General features: G+C 48.7%; 1 protein-coding gene across 1 annotated transcript in view; it reads right to left on the reverse strand.

Moving 5' to 3' along the window:
- Positions 1 to 21,707, reverse strand: part of TIMELESS (timeless circadian regulator) — a 135,122-nt gene that overhangs the window by 16,779 nt on the left and 96,636 nt on the right. The window contains exon 25 of the mRNA XM_082247164.1: positions 15,327 to 15,445. Within this exon, the coding sequence (XP_082103290.1) occupies positions 15,327 to 15,445 (119 nt within the window). The remainder of the gene's footprint in view (positions 1 to 15,326; positions 15,446 to 21,707) is intronic.

The following is a 21,707-nucleotide window of genomic DNA, read 5'->3' on the forward strand; positions in this document are numbered from 1 at the left end:
ATTTCCTAGCTTTAACAGCATTGGAATCACGACTCCGACAAACCTCTATCCATCAGGACCTGGCGTTTAACAGCCAAGCCGTCAAAGCCAGCAACTGTAAAGCAGGATGGAAGATTGGTTGCGGGGACAGCAGATCCTCCCTGAGAGGAAGCTTCCAAGGAACCAGCCACACCAGATTGGTGTACCAAGCCTGGCGAGGCCACACCAGATCGGTGTACCAAGCCTGGCGAGGCCAGTCCGGAGCCACCAAGATTACTGGAATCCCTTCTGCCTCGATCCTGCGTAGAAGTCTTGGCAGAAGCTTGAGAGGGCAGGCATAAATCAGACGATACTGACCCCACAGGGCCACCAGCGTGTCTGCCAGAGGATCAGGTGACCGAGCCACAAACCTCTGCACCTTTCTGTTGAGCCAAGACACCAACAGATCCACCTCGGGGATGCCACACCAGGGACACAACTGATGAAACACCTTCGGATGAAGGGACCACTCTCCTTGGTCCAACGCCTGCAGACTGAGGTAATCAAAAGTCCCATTTCTCTTTAGTTCATTGATGGACACAGCTCCTGATTTTATTGACCACTGGGATGCCCCAAAGCAGTGCCAAAACATGAGGGGTGGGACAACAAGAAAATCCCAATGCTAAACAATAGCCAACCAGGTAACAGGAGCCCATCTGAACAATACACCCTAAAAAGCAGCCTGCAAAACCTTGTGGCCAAAGGAAGCATCTGCAGATGAAAACACATTCACCTTATAGAATTTAGTGAAAGTGTGCACCGACGACTAAGTGGCCGCCTTGCAACCCTGCGCCACTGACACCCGATGATGGAAGGCCCAAGAAGCACTAAGCGCCCGAGTAGAGTGTGCAGTGACAGGGAAAGGAGGAACTTGACCTTTGATCGCATAGGCCTGAGTCACCTTCTGTCTGATCCATCTTGAAATGGTCGCAGAGGAAGCGGTCAGCCCTTTTCTTGGCCCATCCGTAAGTACAAACCGTGAGTCTGACCACCGAAAAGACTCCATAGCTGCCAGATACACCTGAATCACCCACACCATATCCAGGGCATGCAACACAACTTGCTTAGGATGTTTTGGCCTTGGACACAGGGAAGGCAACACAAGATCTTCATTAAAATGGAAATCAGAGACTTTAGGAAGGAACGATGGCTGTGATCATAAGAACACCTTAGCCCTGTGAACCACCAGATAGGGATAACAACAAGACAAAGCTGCCACTTCCAACACCCTGCGAGCAGAGGTGATAGCCAGCAAAAAAGCCACCTTTGTGACAGCGTAAGTAAAGTGATCTCTTGTATGATTTGAAGGGTGGTTTTTGAAGAACGGAATGAAACAGGTTAGAAAAATCCACGGTGGTAGAGGAGAACATACAGAGTAAAATGACGAAACCCTTGAATATATGTACGCACCAATGAATGGGAAGCCAAATGTCTTTAAAAAAAAAAAGACTGCCAAAGGCAGACACTCAATCAAACTGGCTTTTGAGCACCTTGAAAGACTAACACCCCGTTGAAGAAACAAGTATATATGTATATAACCAGAGCGCTAAAAACCACCAACACAGGAGATGTGCTTGATAAATCTAATACAAACAAGGAGGGGAGGGGGACAAAGGACAAAAAACTATGCACTGAATGAAACAAAAAAAAGAGGGAAATTACTGTTTTGTATGAGATCAGCGTGTTGACAAGAGGGGATAGTCCATATGCACTGAGCCGCTCTTCGCTGTCGGATAATCGCTGTCGGATCACACCACCCCTGGTGACGGGAGAGTGTCCAGCTACCAACGTAACATCGCAGCCGCCGGTCATTCACATCTGACCGCTTATCGTGTACTGAGGCGGGAGGCAGCCGGCTTTCTTTTCTCCCAACAACACTGACTCAGCCATTTATGTCTAGTGAGTTACTACACATATTGCCTTATATATCAATAAACTGTCTGCACTTAGAGCGCTTCTCCTCGTTGAAGAAAGGCCAGAATCTGAGCCACCAAAAAGGAACGAGGATGGACTTTGCAAACCTCACACCAGGAAATGTACACCTTCCACGTCCAATCATAAAGCTTCCAAGATGTAGATTTCCTCACCCTAAACATGGTAGGAATCACTGAGCTAGACAAGCCCCTGTCCTTCAGCACCCGGCTCTCAACAGCCAGGCTGTCAAAGCCACCGTAAAACAGGATGGAAGATCAGCCCTTGAGACCACCGATCCTCCCTGAGAGGAAGCCTCCAGAGGGTGTCGACGACCAGTAGCACCAGGTCGGCGTACCAAGACAGGTGAGGCCAGTCCGGAGCCACCAAATGACCGGAATCCCTTTGGCCTCAATCCTGCGTTGAAAGCACGGAAGAAGCTGGAGTGGAGGAAAGGCGTAAATCAGAGCCACCAGAGCATCCGTGACATCTTCCAGAGGATCTAGCGACCTATTCACGAACCTCGGCACCTTTCTGTGGAGCCGAGACGTTAACAGATCCACCTCGGGGGGTGCCCCACCGCAGACAAATCTGATGAAACGCGTCCGGATGAAGGGAACATTCCCCCCTGTTCCAACGCCTGACGACTGAGGTACTCCGCCTGCCAATTTTCCACGCTGGGAAAAAAACGTTCTGCCCCTTGGAGAATGCCGGACACCTCGAGTGTTGCTAAAACACTCTGTGCGCTGCCCCGGGGATGCACGCAGCCCCAGACCAGAGAACTCTTTCGTCCAACTCAGAAAAAAAAAATCACATTGTCTAGCGACTTGGGGCACTTGTACAATTTGATCAGAATCTCCTTTTGAAGGAGTCTTATGTAGAACTGTGGAAACGGAACCACCTTGAAGGTGGACACCATCAGGCACAACACTCGCATGCACGCCCGAAGGGACAACCAATTGTGGGCTTGCAACAGTGGAATCGCAGAATGCGACTTCTGCAACTTTTCCACTGGAAAGAACACTCGGGCTAGACCTTAATCCAGAGTCAGCCCCAGATAATCCAATCTCCTGGTGGGAACCAGGGTAGAATTCCGTAAATTCAGAAGCCACCCTATCTCCCGTAAAATCTGGAGAGTAATTTCCACATCGGCCGTCAGAACCGACGGAGACTCTGGCCACAAGAGGTCATCCAGGTACCCCAGCACAGCAATTCCCCGATCACGCAGCAACGCTAAGACCGGGCCCAACACTTGGGTGTAGAGCCGAGGAGTGGGGGCGAGACCAAATGCCACAAACTGATAGTGCTCCATTCTCGCAGTGAAGCGGAGGAAATGCTGATGCCGGGTGCAAATTGGAATGTGCAGGTAGGCATCTAAATGTCTAAAGAAGCCAGGTAACCCCCTTGATGCAGGAACGCAACCACCGTTCAAAAGGACTCAACCCTAAAGTATTGCGCCCGCACAAAATGGTTCAGGGGCTTGAGGTCCAGAATCGCACAAACTTTCCCTCTTTCCAGGGAACCATGAAAGGGTAAGAGTAAAACCCCCCAAAAATGTTCCGACACCAGAACCGGGACGATCACGTCCTGGGACAACAAGTCCTGCCCTGCCTACAACAGAGCTTGCAGCTGATCCGGAGGCAGGTGCACATTGGAAGGAAAGAACCTTTCCAGAGGACAAGAATGGAATTCTATCTTGGAACGGGACAAAATCACATGGGAGGTCCACGGCCCCGGAACCAGCAAAGACGTTTCCCCACTCCGGACATGGATGGGGGCAAACCTGCATGCGGAATTGGCCTTGTCAGCAAGACTGGAAAAGCCTGCACTCTGATTGTCAGACCAAGGCTGCTAGAAAAACTCCCGAAGAGGCTCTGAGGGGCTTGGAATCTGTTTCTGAAGTTCCTGAGGAACAAAAAAAAACTTCTCGTGGGCTGAAAAGGAAGTTCCGCACTGCCGGTGAGGCGTCTTCCCATTCCCAGACTCTGGAAAGAAGGTACTCTTATCCCCCATCAGATTGTCATCCAGGCTAGCCCCGAAAAGAGGTACGCCCTGAAAAGGAAATTCAGTCAGGGCCTTCTTGTAGGTTTGATCCGCAGAACACCACTTCAGCCACAAAATACACCTAAACACCACTGCCGAGACAGATAGCTTAGAGACTCATGGGAACCACATCCAAAGATGCATCGCAGACAAACCGCAGACCCTGGACCAAGTGATCCGCCAGTTCGCCATAGGCAGGATCTGATAAGACAGGAGAGAGCAGGGGGCGAATTTGCTAAGCAAACACCCAACGCCATCCTTACCCCTCTCACAGGGGGTCGGTGACTCAATCCCCCCACAGGGGACACTGACTGAGGTCAGAAAAGAGGGGGGACACCAACAGGACCCCACAAGAGAGTCCCCCACGGGGCGCCCTTCCGAGCAGAGGCCGCACATGAACCCCCTTAAGGGGAGCCGCCCGCTGCTGATGTGGGAAGACCCAAAGACAGGCTACCCCCACAGTGCCATCAGGAAAGGTGGATGCCCCACATTCCCATGGCAGCTAAACCTGCATGGGACCCTGTTTTCCCTACCCCAGAGCCGCCCTACCAGAAGGGGGGGGGCCTATATTTTCCGGCTACACCGCCCGGTAGGCAGTGGCCTAAAGTTTCGGCCGTGTAAACGCGATTGGCAGGGAACCGTGTCCCGTGGCACGACGGCTTCAGCCGCCGCAACTGGGGCTGCACCATACAAGGTCCAGTTAGTGGGCCGCAAAGCCGCCGCCTAAATTTTCGGCCTGCCTCACCCCGTGGTACTCAGACCCGTGGTTACAGAGCCACCTGCCCCCCCAGCTGTCTCAAGGAGACCAAAAAAAAGGCCCCCCACCCCAAAAGCGTGCATGTAACACTCCCAAGACAGGAACCTCCTCGTCACCGAAGTGGGGGAGCCGTCGGCCAGAAGGAACACTGCAATACAGGCCGAGACCCGGTCACATGCGACCTTGCGAGATGTTTAAATTGCAGGTCCAGTGGGGCTATGCCACGGCTGGCTGAGCGCAGAGCAACGGTCTGCGCGCGCTCACTGGCCAGACTGGGGTGACTGCTGGATCTAGATTATCCAGCCCATCGCCCATTCCGGCAGTGGATTATAGATCTCACAGGAAAAAAAAAAAACGGGAGAAAAAAGCCATATAAAAAGGAAAAAAAATGCCAGAGATCCCAGCAAGGAACTAGGTCCTTACTCCTGAATAGGAAGAAAAAAGTACCTATAGCAGACAGGGGAGGGGGAGTGCACCTCCTGGGACTGCCTATAGGCATTGTCAATTTATTTTTTCTGCCTGTGTCCTACTCCTGTAGGGGCCAGTATAACCCAATGGTTCAAGAATCCTGAATAGCTGCGTCTGTCAATGAATGAAAGAGAAACATTTATTCCTAATCAATATAATTTGCTGCATAAGAAATGGATACTCCTCTAATGGCCTTACCAGATCCTCTGAATCTTCCAGATATAGGTTAGAAATATATGGCCACACCAGTACCATGAGAAAATGGATATTCTTACAACAAATCATTTATAAGAATAATTCAGAACAAATATTTCTGCTCTAGGATGACACTTGGTGTTTAAAAGAGACAAATGCCTAATCGCATGAGGAAGTTCATTTTATCTGCCCCAACAAATGGAAAGAAGTTCTACCTTCTGGGCTAGGCTGCTTAACATTTTTATGAGCCTATTGTCTAGAACAGTATTATAGGAATAAGGGACACCTTAAACAGGATCATCACCATCACACACTTGACACACTTTATCCATCATACTTCATACCCACATCATCGCGCCTCATACTCTTGACACTTTAAGGACGCAAGTTCCTCCTTAAACAGCCACCATTTTGGAGAAGGCAGCAATCTAAGGTACTCTGGTAATGACCATTGTGCGCCAGCAGCCATTTTGGAAGGGTAAATAGCTTTTATTGATTTTGTCATTGATTATTTGAATACTGTATATTGAGTGCTAATGATATTTAGATTGTGATCCCCCAGATGCAACAACCATCGTAGATTTTTCTTTAACTTTATTTTTAAAAATTTTACCATCTTGGTTCGGCACTATATTAGCAAACCAGTTTTACGTAGTTTGTCTCTCGCTCCAACTGCAGAGGAGTAACTGTTGGCTACACAAATTGCAGACATTTTTATCTGATAAATAATTCTATATTATATGGTATTCACGTAGACTGGGAGAAATTAATCCTTTCATTTCAACCATATTGTTGAGCCAAACTCATTAGCGAGTGTTGCAAATACCGGTAATTAAGAATTTTATGTAAGATTTTGTTTTTATGTCATCCATACCTAACTATTTGTTGTGAATATATATTCCCTATTTCGTCTGTGTTCATATAGCTTGGTCTATTCTTTTAAAAAGAAATTTGATTAATGAAAATAACTGGTCATAATTATAGTTCGGGAAAATATTGTCAAACAGATAAGGCATAACAATTTAGTCTGGACCACTTTCCATAAAGAAAACTCAAAGGCTTCTGAATCTGCAAACTTTATTCTTGGGTTCCTCAAGAGCATATTCCTCAGATGAGTATTCTTTCGCATTCCCTTTCTACCAGAATATTCCTCATCCTCTGCAAGTTCCTGCTCTGTTAACAAGGAGAGGGGAGGTGAGGGAAAAGCTTCCACTTTCCTCCCTTGACACAAAAGAAACTAGAAGAAGGTGTCTGGAAATAGCGGACAAACCAGACAAGTGGAGGGAGTCAGACGCTCAGAACCAACCTATTCCCGGAGACTAGATTTCGAGGGAGGCTATGTCCAGTTTCCTCCATGCCTGATGAAGGTATTTGGGACTCCTCGCTCCCTAAATACCCTCCTCTCTGCCATCAATTGAACGCAGTCCACCGATAGTTACAGTAGGACTCGTACTGTAAAACAGCGGTCAAAGTCAAAACGAGGACACTGCGCAAAAATGTACCAGTGTGCCAAATACCCCAGGAAATTAGCCTCCTATTATTTTGCCAGTGCCCCACCTTCCCCACTAAGTGCAGGCACCATTTTTTTAGGATATAATTTGTGCGAACTGTAGTTCCAAAGGGTTGCAGGGAAACTGCTCTGCTGCTGCCACATATGATTCTTTCTCAAGATGGACACCTCCAGGGAGCCCTGCACCACTTGTGACATCACTCGCACTGCGCATTCTCGCGTATGGTCTAACTTAGCTGTAAGTGAATGCAGAGGGGCAGAGGAAATGCTTCACCTTCTGCATTTGGTGCCAGGCACTTCCTGGACTGCCCCTTATTACTGCAACTACTATGTTACACCTTGGCAGCCCGAGAAGTCATTACAGCGCATGTAAACCTGAAAAAATAATTAAGCTAAACTAAATTTTAAAAAAGTAAAGAAAACTAGGAGAAGAGTCCACTGTTCAGTCCCGTTCCATCCTGTGTAGGAGGGGCTTGAGGGGTCACAAGAGCAGATTTGAGGAGAGGGTACAAGAAGGGCTACTGCCAGGTTATTCACTGTTCCATGCTGCAGGACTCCCAAGGGGGATCCCAACTTCACCAATCACAGTGGGCAATGCCACAAGGGTCTTCAGAGACCCTACTCCCCAGCTAGGATCACTACCCAAGGTCCAGTCACGTGGAATCAGTGCTAAATGGCAACATTACAGGCTCTCCCTGCATGTCTGGGTACCATTCCTCTAAGAGTAGTAAGCCACAGGCAATGGATCCAGAAAAGAGAGTCTCCTAATCCCAGATGGATCCACTGAGAAGCTAGCCGTTTAATGTTCAGAGACTGCACAGACACAAAAAATTGAATTTTTGACTTACCGTAAAATCCATTTCTCTGATGATCATTGACGGACACAGCTCCTAATATTCTTAACTAGTGGGTTATACTGCCCCTTACAGAAGCAGGACACCAGGCAGCAAAAAAGTCTGGCTACGCCCATGGGCAGTCCCAGGGGGTATAATCCCCCTCTCTGCTGTAGGGACTCAAGTTTAGTTACAAGCAATGTCACGAGAATTACAAATCCACAGAGGTGTGGGTGCTGTGTCCGTCAATGAACATCAGAGAAATGGATTTTACGGTAAGTCAAAAATCCTGTTTTCTCTTTCGTTCATTGACGGACACAGCTCCTGATATTCTTAACAATTGGGACGTCCTAAAGCATATGAGGAGTGGGAACAGCAAAAAAATTCCCCAGGCTAAACAGTAGCCAACCAGACAACAGGAGCTCAACCAAAACAACTGGAGCCCACCTGAAAAAAACCAATACACCCTCAAAGAGGATCAAGTCCTCTTAAACAGCAGTCTGCAAAACCTTGCAGCCAAAAGAAGCATCTGCAGATGCCAACACATCCACTTTATAGAACTTTGTGAAAGTGTGCATCGACAACCAGGTGGCCGCCTTGCAAACCTGTGTCACTGATGCCTGATGACGGAAAGCCCAGGAGGTACTGAGCGCCTTAGTAGAGTGCGCCTTGACAGGGAAAGGAGGAACCTGACCCCTGATGGAAATAGGCCTGAATCACCGTCTGTCTGATCCATCTGGAAATGGTCGCAGAGGAAGTAGACAACTCTTTATGAGGTCCATCCGTGAGCACAAATAGCGAGTCTGACTTCCTGAAAGACTCCGTAGCTGCCAGGTACACCACAATTGCCCGGACCACATCCAAGGCATGCAAGGCAATTTCCTTCGGATTTTTTGACCTGGGACACAGGGAAGGTAACACAAGTTATGTATTCAAATAAAAATCAGAGACAACCTTTGGGAGGAACGACAGACGGGCAAAGAAACACCTTATCCATGTGAATCATCACCAGGTAAGGTGAAAGACAGGATAACGCTGCCAGTTCCGACAACCTGCGCGCAGAGGTGATAGCCACCAAAAAGGCCACCTTCTGGGACAGCGTAAGCAGGGGAATCTCCCAAAGATTCTCAAAGGGAGGCTTCTGGAGAACCGAAAACACCAAATTGAGATCCCAAGGCGGCAACGGAACCCACACTGGAGGACCCAAATATCAGACACCCTGAAGAAAGGTACGCACCAGGAAGTGTGTGGCCAAAGGTCATTGAGAGAAGACTGCCAAAGCAGTCAACTGGCCCTTGATAGTACTCAAGGCCAATTTCTGTTCAACCCCCAGTTGAAGGAAGGTCAAGATCCGAGCCACCGAGCAGGAGCAAGGATGAATCCCAAGAGACTCACCACGCAATGGTAGATCCTCCTAGAAGTAGATTTCCTAGCTTTTAACAGGGTAGGAATCACCGACTCAGATAAACCCCTATCCTTCAGCACCTGGAGTTCAACAGCCAAGCCACCAAAGCCAGCGACTGTAAATCAGGATGGAGGATCGGTCCTTGGGACAGTAGATCCTCCCTCAGAGGAAGCTTTCAAGGAACATCGGCGACCAGCCGCACCAGATAGGCATTTCAAGCCCGGCGAGGCCAGTCTGCAGCCACTAAGATGACCAGAACCCCTTCTGCCTAGATCCTGCTGAAAAGTCTTGGCAGAAGCTTGAGAGGAGGGAAGGCATAAATTAGACGATACTGACTCCACGGGGCCACCAGCACGTCTGTGGCATCCGTCAGAGGATCCATTGACCGAGCCACAAACCTCTGCACCTTTCTGTTGAGCCAAGATGCCAACAGATCCACCTCGGTGGTGTCCCACTGGAGACATAGCTGATGAAACACCACTGGATGAAGGGACTACTCTCCTTGGTCCAACGCCTGCCGACTGAGGTAATCCGCCTGCCAATTTTCCACCCCGGGAAAGTGTACGGCGGAGAGGGCTGGAACGAACCGTTCTGCCCACCTTAGTATGCTGGCTACCTCCAGAGCTGCCAAGACGCTTCTTGTGCCTCCTTGGTGATTGACATAAGCCACGGCCTTGCCATCCAATTGAATGCGCACTGGAGACCCCGGAAGATGATCCGCCAGATGGTTGAGACACAGTCTGATCACTCGGAGTTCCAAGACATTGATCGGTAGTCTGGACTCTTCCAGTGTCCAGATCCCCTGAGCAGAATGCATGCCGAGGACGCCTCCCCAGCCAGACAGGTTGGTATCCATGGTGACCACTGTCTAATACAAGGGGAGGAAAGATTTGACCATATCAGGGACTCCTTCGTTCCCCAACTCAGCCAGATCTGAATGTCCAGAGACTGCAGAGTCTTGTCCCATTTGGTCAGAATCTCCCTTTGCAGGGACCTCGTATGTAACTGTGCAAACGGAACTGCCTCAAAAAGGTAGACACCATCAGGCCCAGCACCCGCATGCAAGTCCAGAGGGATGACCATCTGTTGGACAGCAGGATACGAATTGCAGCTTGCAATTTCTGGAGTTTGTCCAGAGGAAGGAGCACTCTGGCCAAGGCCGAGTCCAAAGTCAGGTCCAGATAGTCCAGCTTTGTGGACGGAGCCAGAGCAGACTTCTGAAAATTCAAAATCCAGCCGAACACCTGCAGAGTTCGTATTGTGAGCTCCAGGTATTCCACCAGAGCATAAGTAGACTCCGCTCGCAGAAGGAGATCGACCAAGTAGCCCAGTACCGTGATTCCAGTACCGTGATTTTCCGTTGGTGTAAAAAGGCTAGCATCGGGGCCAAAACTTTTGTGAAGACCCGAGGAGCAGAGGTGAGACCGAAGGCTAACGCCACAAGCTGATAATGCTCCCCTCCCACAGCAAAGCGGAGAAAACACTGGTGACTGGCACATATTGGAATGTGAAGGTAGGCATCTTTGTTGTCGATAGAGGCGAAGAAATTCCCCTGGAGTAGGGATGCCACCATCGTTCAAAAGGACTCCATTTTGAACTTCTGCACCCGCAGAAAGCAGTTTAGTGCCTTGAGGTCCAGGATTGGATGCACTTTGCCTTCCTTCCTGGGAACCGTGAACAGGTTTGAGTAAAAACCCTGAAAACGCTCAAGTCAGACCCAGTACAATCACCCCTTGAAGTAACAGGTCTTGTACCGCCACCAAACAGACCCTGTATGCGGTCCGGGGACAGGCACAAGTTGGAAGGAAAGAACCTTGCCGGGGGGTAAGAGCAAAATTCAATCTTGTAGCGGGACTGAATGACTTTGTGCACCCACTTGTCTTGCAACAGGGAAGTCCACGGGTCAGGAAACCAGCAAAGACGTCCCCCCAACCCCCGATACGGGTGAGGGCGCACCTTCTTGCTGAAGGAGCCTTGTCCACGGGTCTAGAGAAGCCCGCTCTCGGCTTGCCAGACCAGGTTTGTTTGGATTCTCCAGAGAAGGCCTTGAAGGGCTTCGAGCCCTTGTCAGTCGACCCTGAGGGATGAAAAAACGTCTTCTTTTAAGCCGCGAAGGAAGGCCCACATCTACAACAATGTTCCTTGCCCTTAGTAGCCTGCGGAAGAATAGTTCTCTTCGCCCCTGTGAAACCTTTAATGATGTCATCCATGGTAGCTCCAAACAGGGGATCTCACATCCAAAGAGGCATCACAGATAAACTGCAGCCCCTGGACCAGCTGGTCCACCAGCTCAGCAAAGGCAGAGGGAGCTATTCTCCCTCCAGGTCACGTCATAAGAACTTAGCCCACTCGGTCAGAGTTTGCGACATCAGGGCAATGGTGAATACCAGCTTCATTGCCGGACTAGCCAGAGTGTACATATTGCAGGCCACAACCTCCGCCTTCCTGTCAGCCGGATCCTTAAAGGCCAGGGACTTTTCAACCAAAATTATGCTTGTCTTGTTTAATCTGGAAACTAGAGGGTCCATCACTGATGGCACAGTCTACTTCTGAAGAAGGGACTCCTCATAGGGGTATTGCCTAGTAAAGCGCTTAGAGACCCCACGGAGACGCTTTGGTCATCCCCACTCTTTAGTGACAATTCTGTCAAAATAGGCAGGAAAAAGGAAACACCTTTGCCGCTCTGGATGGCTTGTGAGTGCAAAAGGGAACCTGAACCTCCAGTCGCAGCTGCATCCTCCATCTTCAGGGTCTCATGCAGAAATACAATCAGTGCCTCCACCAGCGCCTTTTCGTGTGCAGTTGTAGATGTGGAGGAATCATCCTCACTGTCAGAGAATTTCCGGGCGCGAGGTTGCAGGCCCAGCAGGGAGACCCACGTCCGCAGCGGCCGAATCTGATTCAGGATCTGATGAGACAGGGGAAGGCGGGGGGTGCTTTTTGCTAGCCCGTCGCCCAAAAGCCACCTCCACCCAGGACACAAAGGACTCCAGGACCGCCGTCAGTGCATGATAGATGTTTGGGACCCAGAGGGCCCCGCAGCCTCAGAGAGAGGGAGATGTGCTCCAAAGACTCCATGAGTCACCAGGGGGACCCCACAAAGTGTAAAACACTGGCAGTACCACCTGGTCATCAGGCACAAGAACCAAGGGATCCTCAGCAGAAGGGAGAGGACCCCACCAGACTCAACATCCAGCAGAAACAGGCACCTGCAGTCACCAGAATAATCTGCACTACATGTGCGGCGATCAGGAAGTAAAAGGATCCAGGAGTCCGCACCAGGGGATGAGGAGGGGCTCCCACCCCTGAAATCACCGCCCACAGGGCTCCACTTAAATGGCCGTGGCTTTTCCACAGCAAAATTTCCGACGGACTACACAAACATAGCCACCGTGCAAAGAGCCCACAGGCTACAACAAAATGGCAGCACAAAGTGGCTTACAGGGACCCAGGCCTCAAGGACAGATCCAGATAGGACAGGGCGCCCTGGCTGGCGGGAGCCCCCACTAGGTACAACCTCCCCCCCATACAGTCGATTGTCTGGTCCCCACCCCCGGTTCCCATTGCTAGCTAGCGCCCTGCCCCCACCCCGGAAGGTGGACCAGACCACCCAAACAGCCCCAGCATATGTGAAAGGGGGGGTACGATGGGGGGAAACAGGAAAAGGGGGGAGCCTGATGGGAAGGCGGGGGAACCTGGGGGTAAGACTATCCCAAAGATGGGCCAACGTACACCCCAAAACCCTCCAAGGGGATAGAGGGTAAAGTTACTGACCATACCAGGAACCAGGCAGGCACCACTCCAGACAGTACCCCTCTCCATCAAAATGGGGGGGCCGTTAGCCAGGAGGAACGCTGCGACTCGGACCGAGACCCGGTCGTATGCGACCTCGCGAGGTGTTTAACTTGCAGACCAGCCCCCGTCCAGTGGGGCTATGTCGCGACCGACCTAGCACGGAGCTGAGGACTGCACGCGCATGCTGGCAAGACTGGGGTGAACACTGGATCTAGATTATCCAGCCCATCGCCCAGTCCGGCAGTTGATTGTAGATCTCACAGGAAAATGAAAATCCAGGAGAAAAAATGTTCTATCTAAAAATAAAAAATTTGCCAAAGATCACAGCAAGGACCTGGGTCCTTACTGCTGAATAGGCAGAAAAAACAGAGTGCCTATAGCAGAGAGAAGGTGTACACCCCCTGGGACTGCCCATGGGCGTAGCCAGACTTGGGCGTAGCCACTCCTGCCTAGTGTCCTACTCCTGCAGGGGGCAGTATAACCCAATGGTTAAGAATATCAAGAGCAGTGTCCGTCAATGAACTAAAGAGAAAAACTGTCTTGACTAGTTGGGAGGGGTTATGCCTTGGAAATGATTTCCTGTCATTGTTTGCAAGTGTCCAATCACCTGGAGGTGGCAGCATAACCCTATCATAATGGATATTTAGATACCCTATATTCTGGGAAGTACAATAAAATCTGGTACACTGCTATGTCAATATTTATTTGTTAATGATGAGGGGTGAGCCTAGCATGTAAAAAGCTTGAATTTTAAGATTTTTGTAGTGAGTCATCATTCTTTTTTTTTCTTTGGTTGGAAAGGGAGATCAATCATACAGGAGTTCCGAAAACCAGCTTATGTAATGGGCTCAATAACAACCGATTTGAGAGATTCAAACCAAGAAAGTTATTATTACATGCTATGATGGAATCTTTAACAGATAACACCTAGGAGCAGTAAAGCCAGTTGATCATGCTGTCTAGCATTAAAGCAGTATTAAACCCAAAAGCAAACATTTATTTTATTGCAGCTAGCCAATTCTTAGACGTGATGGCTGCATTATTTTTCTTTAGAGTTCTTTTCCTTTATTTTCACCTGATGATCTGACCAGTAAGTCTGTTGTTTTTCAACAGAACAAGCTGTCCTGCAGATGTACCAATTAGAAAGTGGAGACAAAACATTTAACACTGACAGGGTGTTTATAATGATCAGGCTTTTCACTTATGTAAAAACTGTTACTGTAACTGCCTATACCGTGTTAGCTGGAGTTTGGCTTTAATTTGTTAGTGCATCTACACTACCCTTTAACCAGGCTGAAAATGCTGCTGTCCAAAGGTATCTCTGTTGTTCTTTCATCCAGAGTGTAGGCACCCTAATACAGAAAGCATGTTACTGGCAGGATCACCAAGTGAAAACAAAAGAAAGAAAAGCCTAAAAAATAAAAAAGCCACCACATCTAATGTTTGGTAAGCTGCAATATAATACATTTTCAGTTTTGGGTTTAATACCACTTTAACGGTGCACCTGTGTCCAAACCAAGCTTTGCAGTATAACCGTGTACAACATCACCAACAAACTTTTGTTTAATCTTCTTATTAGACATGTGCAGAACTGAAAAATGTGTTTTGTTCAGATTCATTACGTTACTAATTTATTTTTGTTGATCCATCTCAGAATTTGTTTAGTTTTGTTAAATTTTGTTTTGTTTATTAATTTTTTTAAAGAATTCCACATTTTCGGTACGATTCGAATCGGTTAAAAAATTATTGACTAATTTGAATTGTGTGTGAAGACTAGCTGGTTGTTAAGCAGTGGGCTTCCCAATGACAGCTGAAATGTAAACAAAATGTCGGTAATAGAAAATTCCCCCAAAATGCATACCAGACTTCTATCCGAGCATGCAGCCTGGCAGGCCAGGAGGAAGGGAAGAGGGGGGGGGGGGGCACCTCCATCTAGGTGGATCAGAGGTCACTCGGGTATAAGAGGATAGCGGAGTCTATCACACTTGACCTCCCATAGAGTAGAGCATACTTGATCCATGTCTGGTCTGCATAAACGAGGTTTCGCGGACCTGTCATCCACTCGCTCTGCTCAGCAGACAGATCCCAAGCTGCTCTAATTGGATTCCACCCCTTGTGAAAGGGGCCTAATACAGTTTTTACCTTTGCCAATCTGTATTTACATAATCAAGGCCAGAAACTGGCATTTCAAAGAATGATCACAAAAGTACAACAATGTACACAAGTCTACCTTATAGTGGATGGAGACTTTAATCTTGCAATTGACCCAAAGCTAGATTTCCAGGACCCACTTACACAGTTACATTAGAAAACAGATGACATTTTGCAAAAACCATGGATGTTGGCATAACAACAAAATACACTTCTTAAAATATTAACCTATGTCCTTACTTGCTCGTTTGCTGGTGGACGTATTCCAACCTTTTTTAATAGCTTTTGGAATGTTTTGTTTTCCATAGCATCCTCATTGTCCTCAGTCAATGGTACAAGAGGAACTGACTGAGAAGAACCTAAGATGACAAAAAGCACTTCATCAATTTCAAACTTTACATTATAGTAAAATATTCTCCGGAGTAAGATACCAATTCAATCACACAACCCTAGGCTATAATAAAAGGATACCTAATTTTGGAGAGCATTTAATCTCCTAGGATAGACACGCATGATTAGATCTCACTATAACAAATGTATTTTTGTTTTAAAACCCTTTTTTTAGAGTATATCGCAGGACACAGCATCGTCATATCCATGACCATGGGGTTATGCTGCCCTCTTCAGAAGATTGGACACAAAGAAAAAAAAAAAGACAGGAAATTTCCTGCTGTGTAAAATCATCGAAGTGTAGAGTTTTGTCCCCCCGCATCTAAGGCAGCCCATATATATATTAGTCAGTTTTTTTCATTCAATCACCAAGTTGAATGGAAAAAAAACTGTCCCAATTCCCTCATTCAAACATTCAAGATAAATGGGGGAATCCTCTTCTAGCAGGGCAGTTATATAAAAGTCGATCTGAAGGTCAAGTTTGGTAAAACGACCGTGCCCATACATGCATCAACATTTGGCTAGTCCCTGCTGAACCAGCCACATTTCAAATCACTCTATGTGCAGCTTAAGGCTTAGGACAGAAGGATGGCAATACAATGTCCTGACTGGGATGGAATGAAAAAACCGCCTTAGGTAAAAATGATGGAGGAGGCTGTAGAACCACCTGTTTTGGTGGAGCACCAGGAATGGTTTGATACAGGAAAGAGAAGCCAATTCTGAAACTCTGCGAGCTGAAGTAATGGCAACCAGAAAAATAACCTTCAGAGTTCGAGTGATTAAAGGATAAGATTTAGAAAAATAATAATTTTCAGGTAAAAAAATGTGTATTTAATACTTTTTTTTTTTTGGAATCTGTAATGCATACGCTGTGTGGCCGCTAGCAGAAAGGGGGGTGGGTGGGTGTGGATGTCTTGAGAAGAACCAGTTCCTGGAGAGCACACTCCAACAAGTGGGCCTTGGCTCCAACATGCTTTGTAAGAGTCGGGCTCTATATGAACATTCCACCGATAGAGTTTGTCCTAATGACGTATTATCGGATCCGATATGGATATGCAATGGCACCCGTCTGGAATGTCCCCTCTCGCCGTTGCTCTATGTATTAACGATGGAACATCTTGCTATCGCCATAAGACAAAACCCAGATATTATGGGTCTTTCGGTTGGTCGGCGACACTATAAACTATCTCTATATGCGGACGACCTTTTATTACATATATCCCTTAGTATCTATACCTGCCATAACCAAAACGTTCTTGGAGTTTAGCTTAGTGAGTAACTTTAAAGTAAATTACAATAAAACTGAAGCCCTCAACATATCCTTACCCAAAAATAGTCTACATAAGTTGCAATCTAACTTCTCGTTCAAATGGCAACCGAAAGCTTTTAAATACCTGGGCATCCAAATTGCTACCTCTTTGTCCTCGTTAGCAGATCTGAATTATTCTACCTTGGCTAGGATGATCCACACGTGTCTTCACACGTATGATAAACAAAATATTTCCTGGCTTGGCCGTATAAATGCTGTCAAAATGGACACCCTACCTAAACTCCCCTACGCCTTTCAGGCAATCCTACTCCCCTACGCCTTTCAGGTAATCAGGATAATTGATTGGCAAATCCACCAAATTATGGACATTATTAAAAAACAATTTAATCTCTCCTGACTTTAAGTCTCTATCATGGATATGCCAATTGTGACTTGTTTTTATGGATGATTTTCAATAAATGTTTGTAAACCATCATATGGGTGTGCAGCCGTCCAATCTTTTCCCTTTCCATAGGTTTCTGCAGCAGTGACAGGGCGTGCACCCCATACTCCTACAGCTGTGTTGATTCACCTGGAGCAGCAGGACTTGTTCTCACTGACAGAAACTTGTTGATTCTCTTGAGATCCAAGAACCATACAATTGCATTCTTGAGATAGAAGATGGTCAGGAGCTTGCAAAAGAGCAATTATCTTTTGTGAATTCAAAGAAACATTATCCCCTGTGCTTCTGTCTTCTAGTTCAGTAGCAATCTTCCTCCTATGATACCAGCCCATAAACTACTGATGTAGTGGGGGGGGGTTAATAGAAAGGAGGAGCTGTCACAGGATTTAATGAAGAGTGCCCGACTATGCATACTCTGTCAAGCTCTGCCCTTCATTAAGCCGGTGCCACAGCTTTTTTTTTTTTTTTTTTTTTTCAGAGGGAGGCGCGCCCACGTCTGGGTCTTGGATTTCAGCAATGCAAAGAGGGGTTGTAAGTTATCGCGTATGTAATCACCCGAGGAGTTGGTCACCAGGATCCCCAGATATTTAATACGGGGCACAACCTGAAGTGGAAAGAGCGGGTCAATGGGGAAAGGGGTATATCATCGATAGGCAAGATTTGAGATTTGTCCCAATTAATTTTTAATCCCGAATAACGACCAAATTGCTCAATAAGGGTGAGAGCGACGGAGAGGGAGGTGCCCGGGTCGGCCAGGTATAGCAATGTATCATCGGCATACATACCGATTTTTTCCTCCAGGGCACCCACCCTAAGACCATGTATGTCGGGGTGTGACCGTATCGCGATCGCCAGCGGCTCGGCCACCAACGCGTATAGAAGGGGAGAGAGGGGGCAGCCCTGCCGAGTACCCCTGGTGAGGGGAAATCCAGCTGACGTGCACCCATTGGCCAAAACCTTAGCCAGCGGTGCCTGATATAGAACACGGACCCAACGGATAAAGTTTGGGCCAAAGCCATATCCCTCCAGACACCGCCACAGGAAGCCCCATTCAACCGAATCGAAGGCCTTTGCCGTGTCCAAGGACACCACGACTCTGGAGCCAGCATTGTCATGATTGGCCTGTAGGTTCATAAACAGGCGCCTCAGGTTGAAGGAGGTGTTCCTGCCCGGCATAAAACCCGACTGGTCTGCATGGACTAAAGACAGAATAACTTTGTTAAGCCTGATCGATAGGACCTTGGCCAGTATCTTGACGTCTACCTGGAGTAGAGAAATCGGGCGGTAGGAGGCAGGCTGGTGGGGGTCTTTACCCGGCTTGGGGATAAGCACAATTAACGCTTCTCGTAGGGAGGGAGGCAGTGTGGAAGTTTCAAAGGCATGTTCAAACATATTCAGTAAGTGTGGCACTAATACATCGGAGTAAGTGGAGTAAAACTCTATAGGCAGGCCATCCGTACCCGGTGCCTTGGACCTAGGGAACCTGGCCATAGCCTCCAGGATCTCATCCTGTGTTAGCGGGGCCTCTAAGAGAGTCAGTTGGTCAGCCGTCAGTTGGGGGAGAACGTCTGGGGACAGGAACGGTAGGATTGGCGAGTCATCAACCGGAGCCGTGGAGGTGTACAGGTCCTGGAAGAAGTCCCGGAAAGAGCTCGCCACCCTCCCGGGGTCAGAAATGGGGGGACCATGGGGGGAGTGCAGGGTGATTACCACCGGAGGTCTGTCGTTACTGTGAACCAGATATGCTAAAAGTTTGCCCGCGCGTTCACCATGCTCATACAACTTTTGTTTCTGGAAAAAAAGGGACCTGCGAGCCTTCTCAAAATCCAGTTGTTCCACAACTCTAGTCAAAAGTTTTAATTGATCCGCTCCAGCCGGAGTCGGATCAGCCGCAAACGCCGCCTCCGCGGCTGTCAGGGTCCCGGTGGCTTCAACGTAAGCCCGGGCAGAGTCCGATTTAATGGCATTGATAGTGGACGTCAGGGTCGACCTAGCATGTAGCTTGAAGGTCTCCCAGACCACCAAGGGGGAGGCCGAACCACCATTGTCAGCAAAAAAGTGTTGCCACACGGCGGCCAGGTCAGTCCCCTCAGGGATAAGGGAGAGCCAAAACGGGTTCAGCCGCCAAGTCGGCCGAACACGTTCACACTGAATCTTAAGCGTGACCCAATAGGGGCTATGGTCGGAGAGACTACGGGCCGAAAAGCCTGCGTCCAAAAGTCTGGGGAGCAAAAAGGGGGAAATAAAAATGAAGTCTATACGGGACATGGAATTATGGGCTGCCGAGAAGCAGGAGTACGCCCTGAGGGAGGGGTACCTAACTCTCCAGGTGTCAAGCAAATTAAATTCTGCCATAAGGCGGGCAAATCTGGTGGTCGTGGGTTGGGGCTGTGCAGGCCCGGAGGTGTGTAACCTATCTAGACTGGGGTTCATGGTGTTGTTAAAATCCCCGAGCCAGATTGCTGGTGTGCGGGGATGTAGCATCATGAAGTCCAGACCCTCTAGTAATATAGTGGCCGCAAAAGGTGGGGGCACATAGAAGGCCAGCAGCAAATAGGGTTCACCATGTAACAGTGCGTCCAAAAACACATATCTTCCCAGTGGGTCTACTGAGGACCCCCGGAGCTCAAAATGTACTGATTTGGCGACCAAAATTGCCACTCCGCGGGAGTGGGAAGTAAACAGGGATTGGAACGTCCAGCCTATCCACGGGCGTTTCAGCGCCCTGTGGAGAGCACCATCTAGATGGGTCTCGAGCAGAACTATGACATCGGCCCTGAGGCGTTTTAGGATGTCAAACGCCGCCGACCTTTTAAGTTTATCTCTCATGCCCCGGACGTTCCAGGTAAGGAATTTAAGGTGCGCCATAGGACGGGGCTAAAAGAACAGTTTGCAGGAGCTCCGGGGATTCCGTTCGACCCAAACCTCCACCCAACAGTAACACATCTGGCAACCACAGATCATTAATAAAAAAGGTCAAAATCACACCCAGCTGTAAAAAAACATACAATACAGGTAGTAAAATGCATTGCAAAGTGCTCAAGAGAAAGTAGAACATGACATACATCAACAATAAAGACAACTCGCCCACCCTCCCCGCCCTGCACCTAACCCAACTGGTGCGGGCTTTCGAGAACCCAACCCAATCAAACACCTGGCGCGACCCAAAAAACGGGGCCCACCAGCAGGAAAAGAAAAAGAAAAAGGAGGAGCAGCAAAAAAAATTCCAGTAGAAACAAGGGGCACAGTAGTACACTGGCCCAGCGGAGCCACCGCCCCTGCCACCCGGTGCGGTGACAGAGGGGAGGTTGGGGAAAGCGCCTAACATAGGCGAACATGGGGAGCGAAACTTCGCTGGGTAGCAATGCATGCGTATAGGACAAACAGTGAGAGATTCCAAATGCTCCACCGGCTTGTACGGATAGGAGTGTCCATGCCGGATGTAGAGGAAATAGGAAAACAACAAACAAAAAAAAAAAAAAAAATAGTACTTGCATCCGGCTAGGTGAAGCAAAGGTATGAAGGGGGTCATGAGCCTCCCAGCCCGTGAGCCAAATCAGTTCCAAATAGTTCCAGATACCCTCCGACACGGCCGCAGCTCCAGGCCAGGAGCCAGAGGGCCCGGGGGGGCAAGCGGAGACCGCAAGTCAGAGCAAGTGAAAGGGGAACAAGTAAGGAGTCCAGTAGATCCGGGGAGACTCTGCCATAAAAAAGGGGAAGAAGAGGCACAAGGCATGGTCAACCTCGAGCCTCGAGATGCTCCAACCAGGAAACGGCAGCTTCTGGGTCGTCAAAGAAGTGCACTCTATCGTCACCCTCCACATGGAGACGGGCAGGAAACAGCATGGCGTACCTGATTTTCTTTATGCGGAGCCTACGTTTTGCTTCAATTAATGTTTTCCGTTTATTCTGAACCTCCGCCGAAAAGTCAGGGAATATCGCCAATCTTCCATTACCAAAGGGGATATTGCCCTTCTCCCTGCTGAGAAGGAGCACAGCATCCCTGTCCCGGAAATTCAGGAGTTTAGCTATGAAGGTGCGGGGGGGTGCTCCTTGCGGCGGTGGTCTGCCAGACAGGCGGTGGGCTCTCTCCACCACAAAAGTAGGAGAGAAGGCTTCCCGGCCATATGTATCAATCAGGAGCTTTTCTAAAAAGTCAGACGGTTGAGCCCCTTCTGCCCCCTCAGGTAGTCCTATAAGCCTAATATTACACCTCGGCAGCCTGTTTTCTATATCATCTTGCTTAAGCAGGAGCTGGGTGACCTGTAGCTGGAGGCGATCAGAAGCAGTTTGCAGGGGGGGCAGGGAGTCCTCCACAGTGCTGATTCTCTGTTCTGTCTCAGCCACCCTCTCCCGCACCGCCTGGAGATCCTGGCGGACCAGGGAGATGTCTATCTTCACCTCCTCAATCCGTGAGGTCAGGGAAGCCTGGCACTGTGAAATAGCCTCAAGTACCTTGGCAGTGTCTGCTCCCGCCGCGCTCACCTCCGCTCCCGCCTGGGCAACATCTTGGGACTGG

This window comes from Pelophylax lessonae, assembly GCF_965119305.1.
Source record: "Pelophylax lessonae genome assembly, chromosome: 2".
Taxonomy (NCBI): Eukaryota; Metazoa; Chordata; class Amphibia; order Anura; family Ranidae; genus Pelophylax; species Pelophylax lessonae.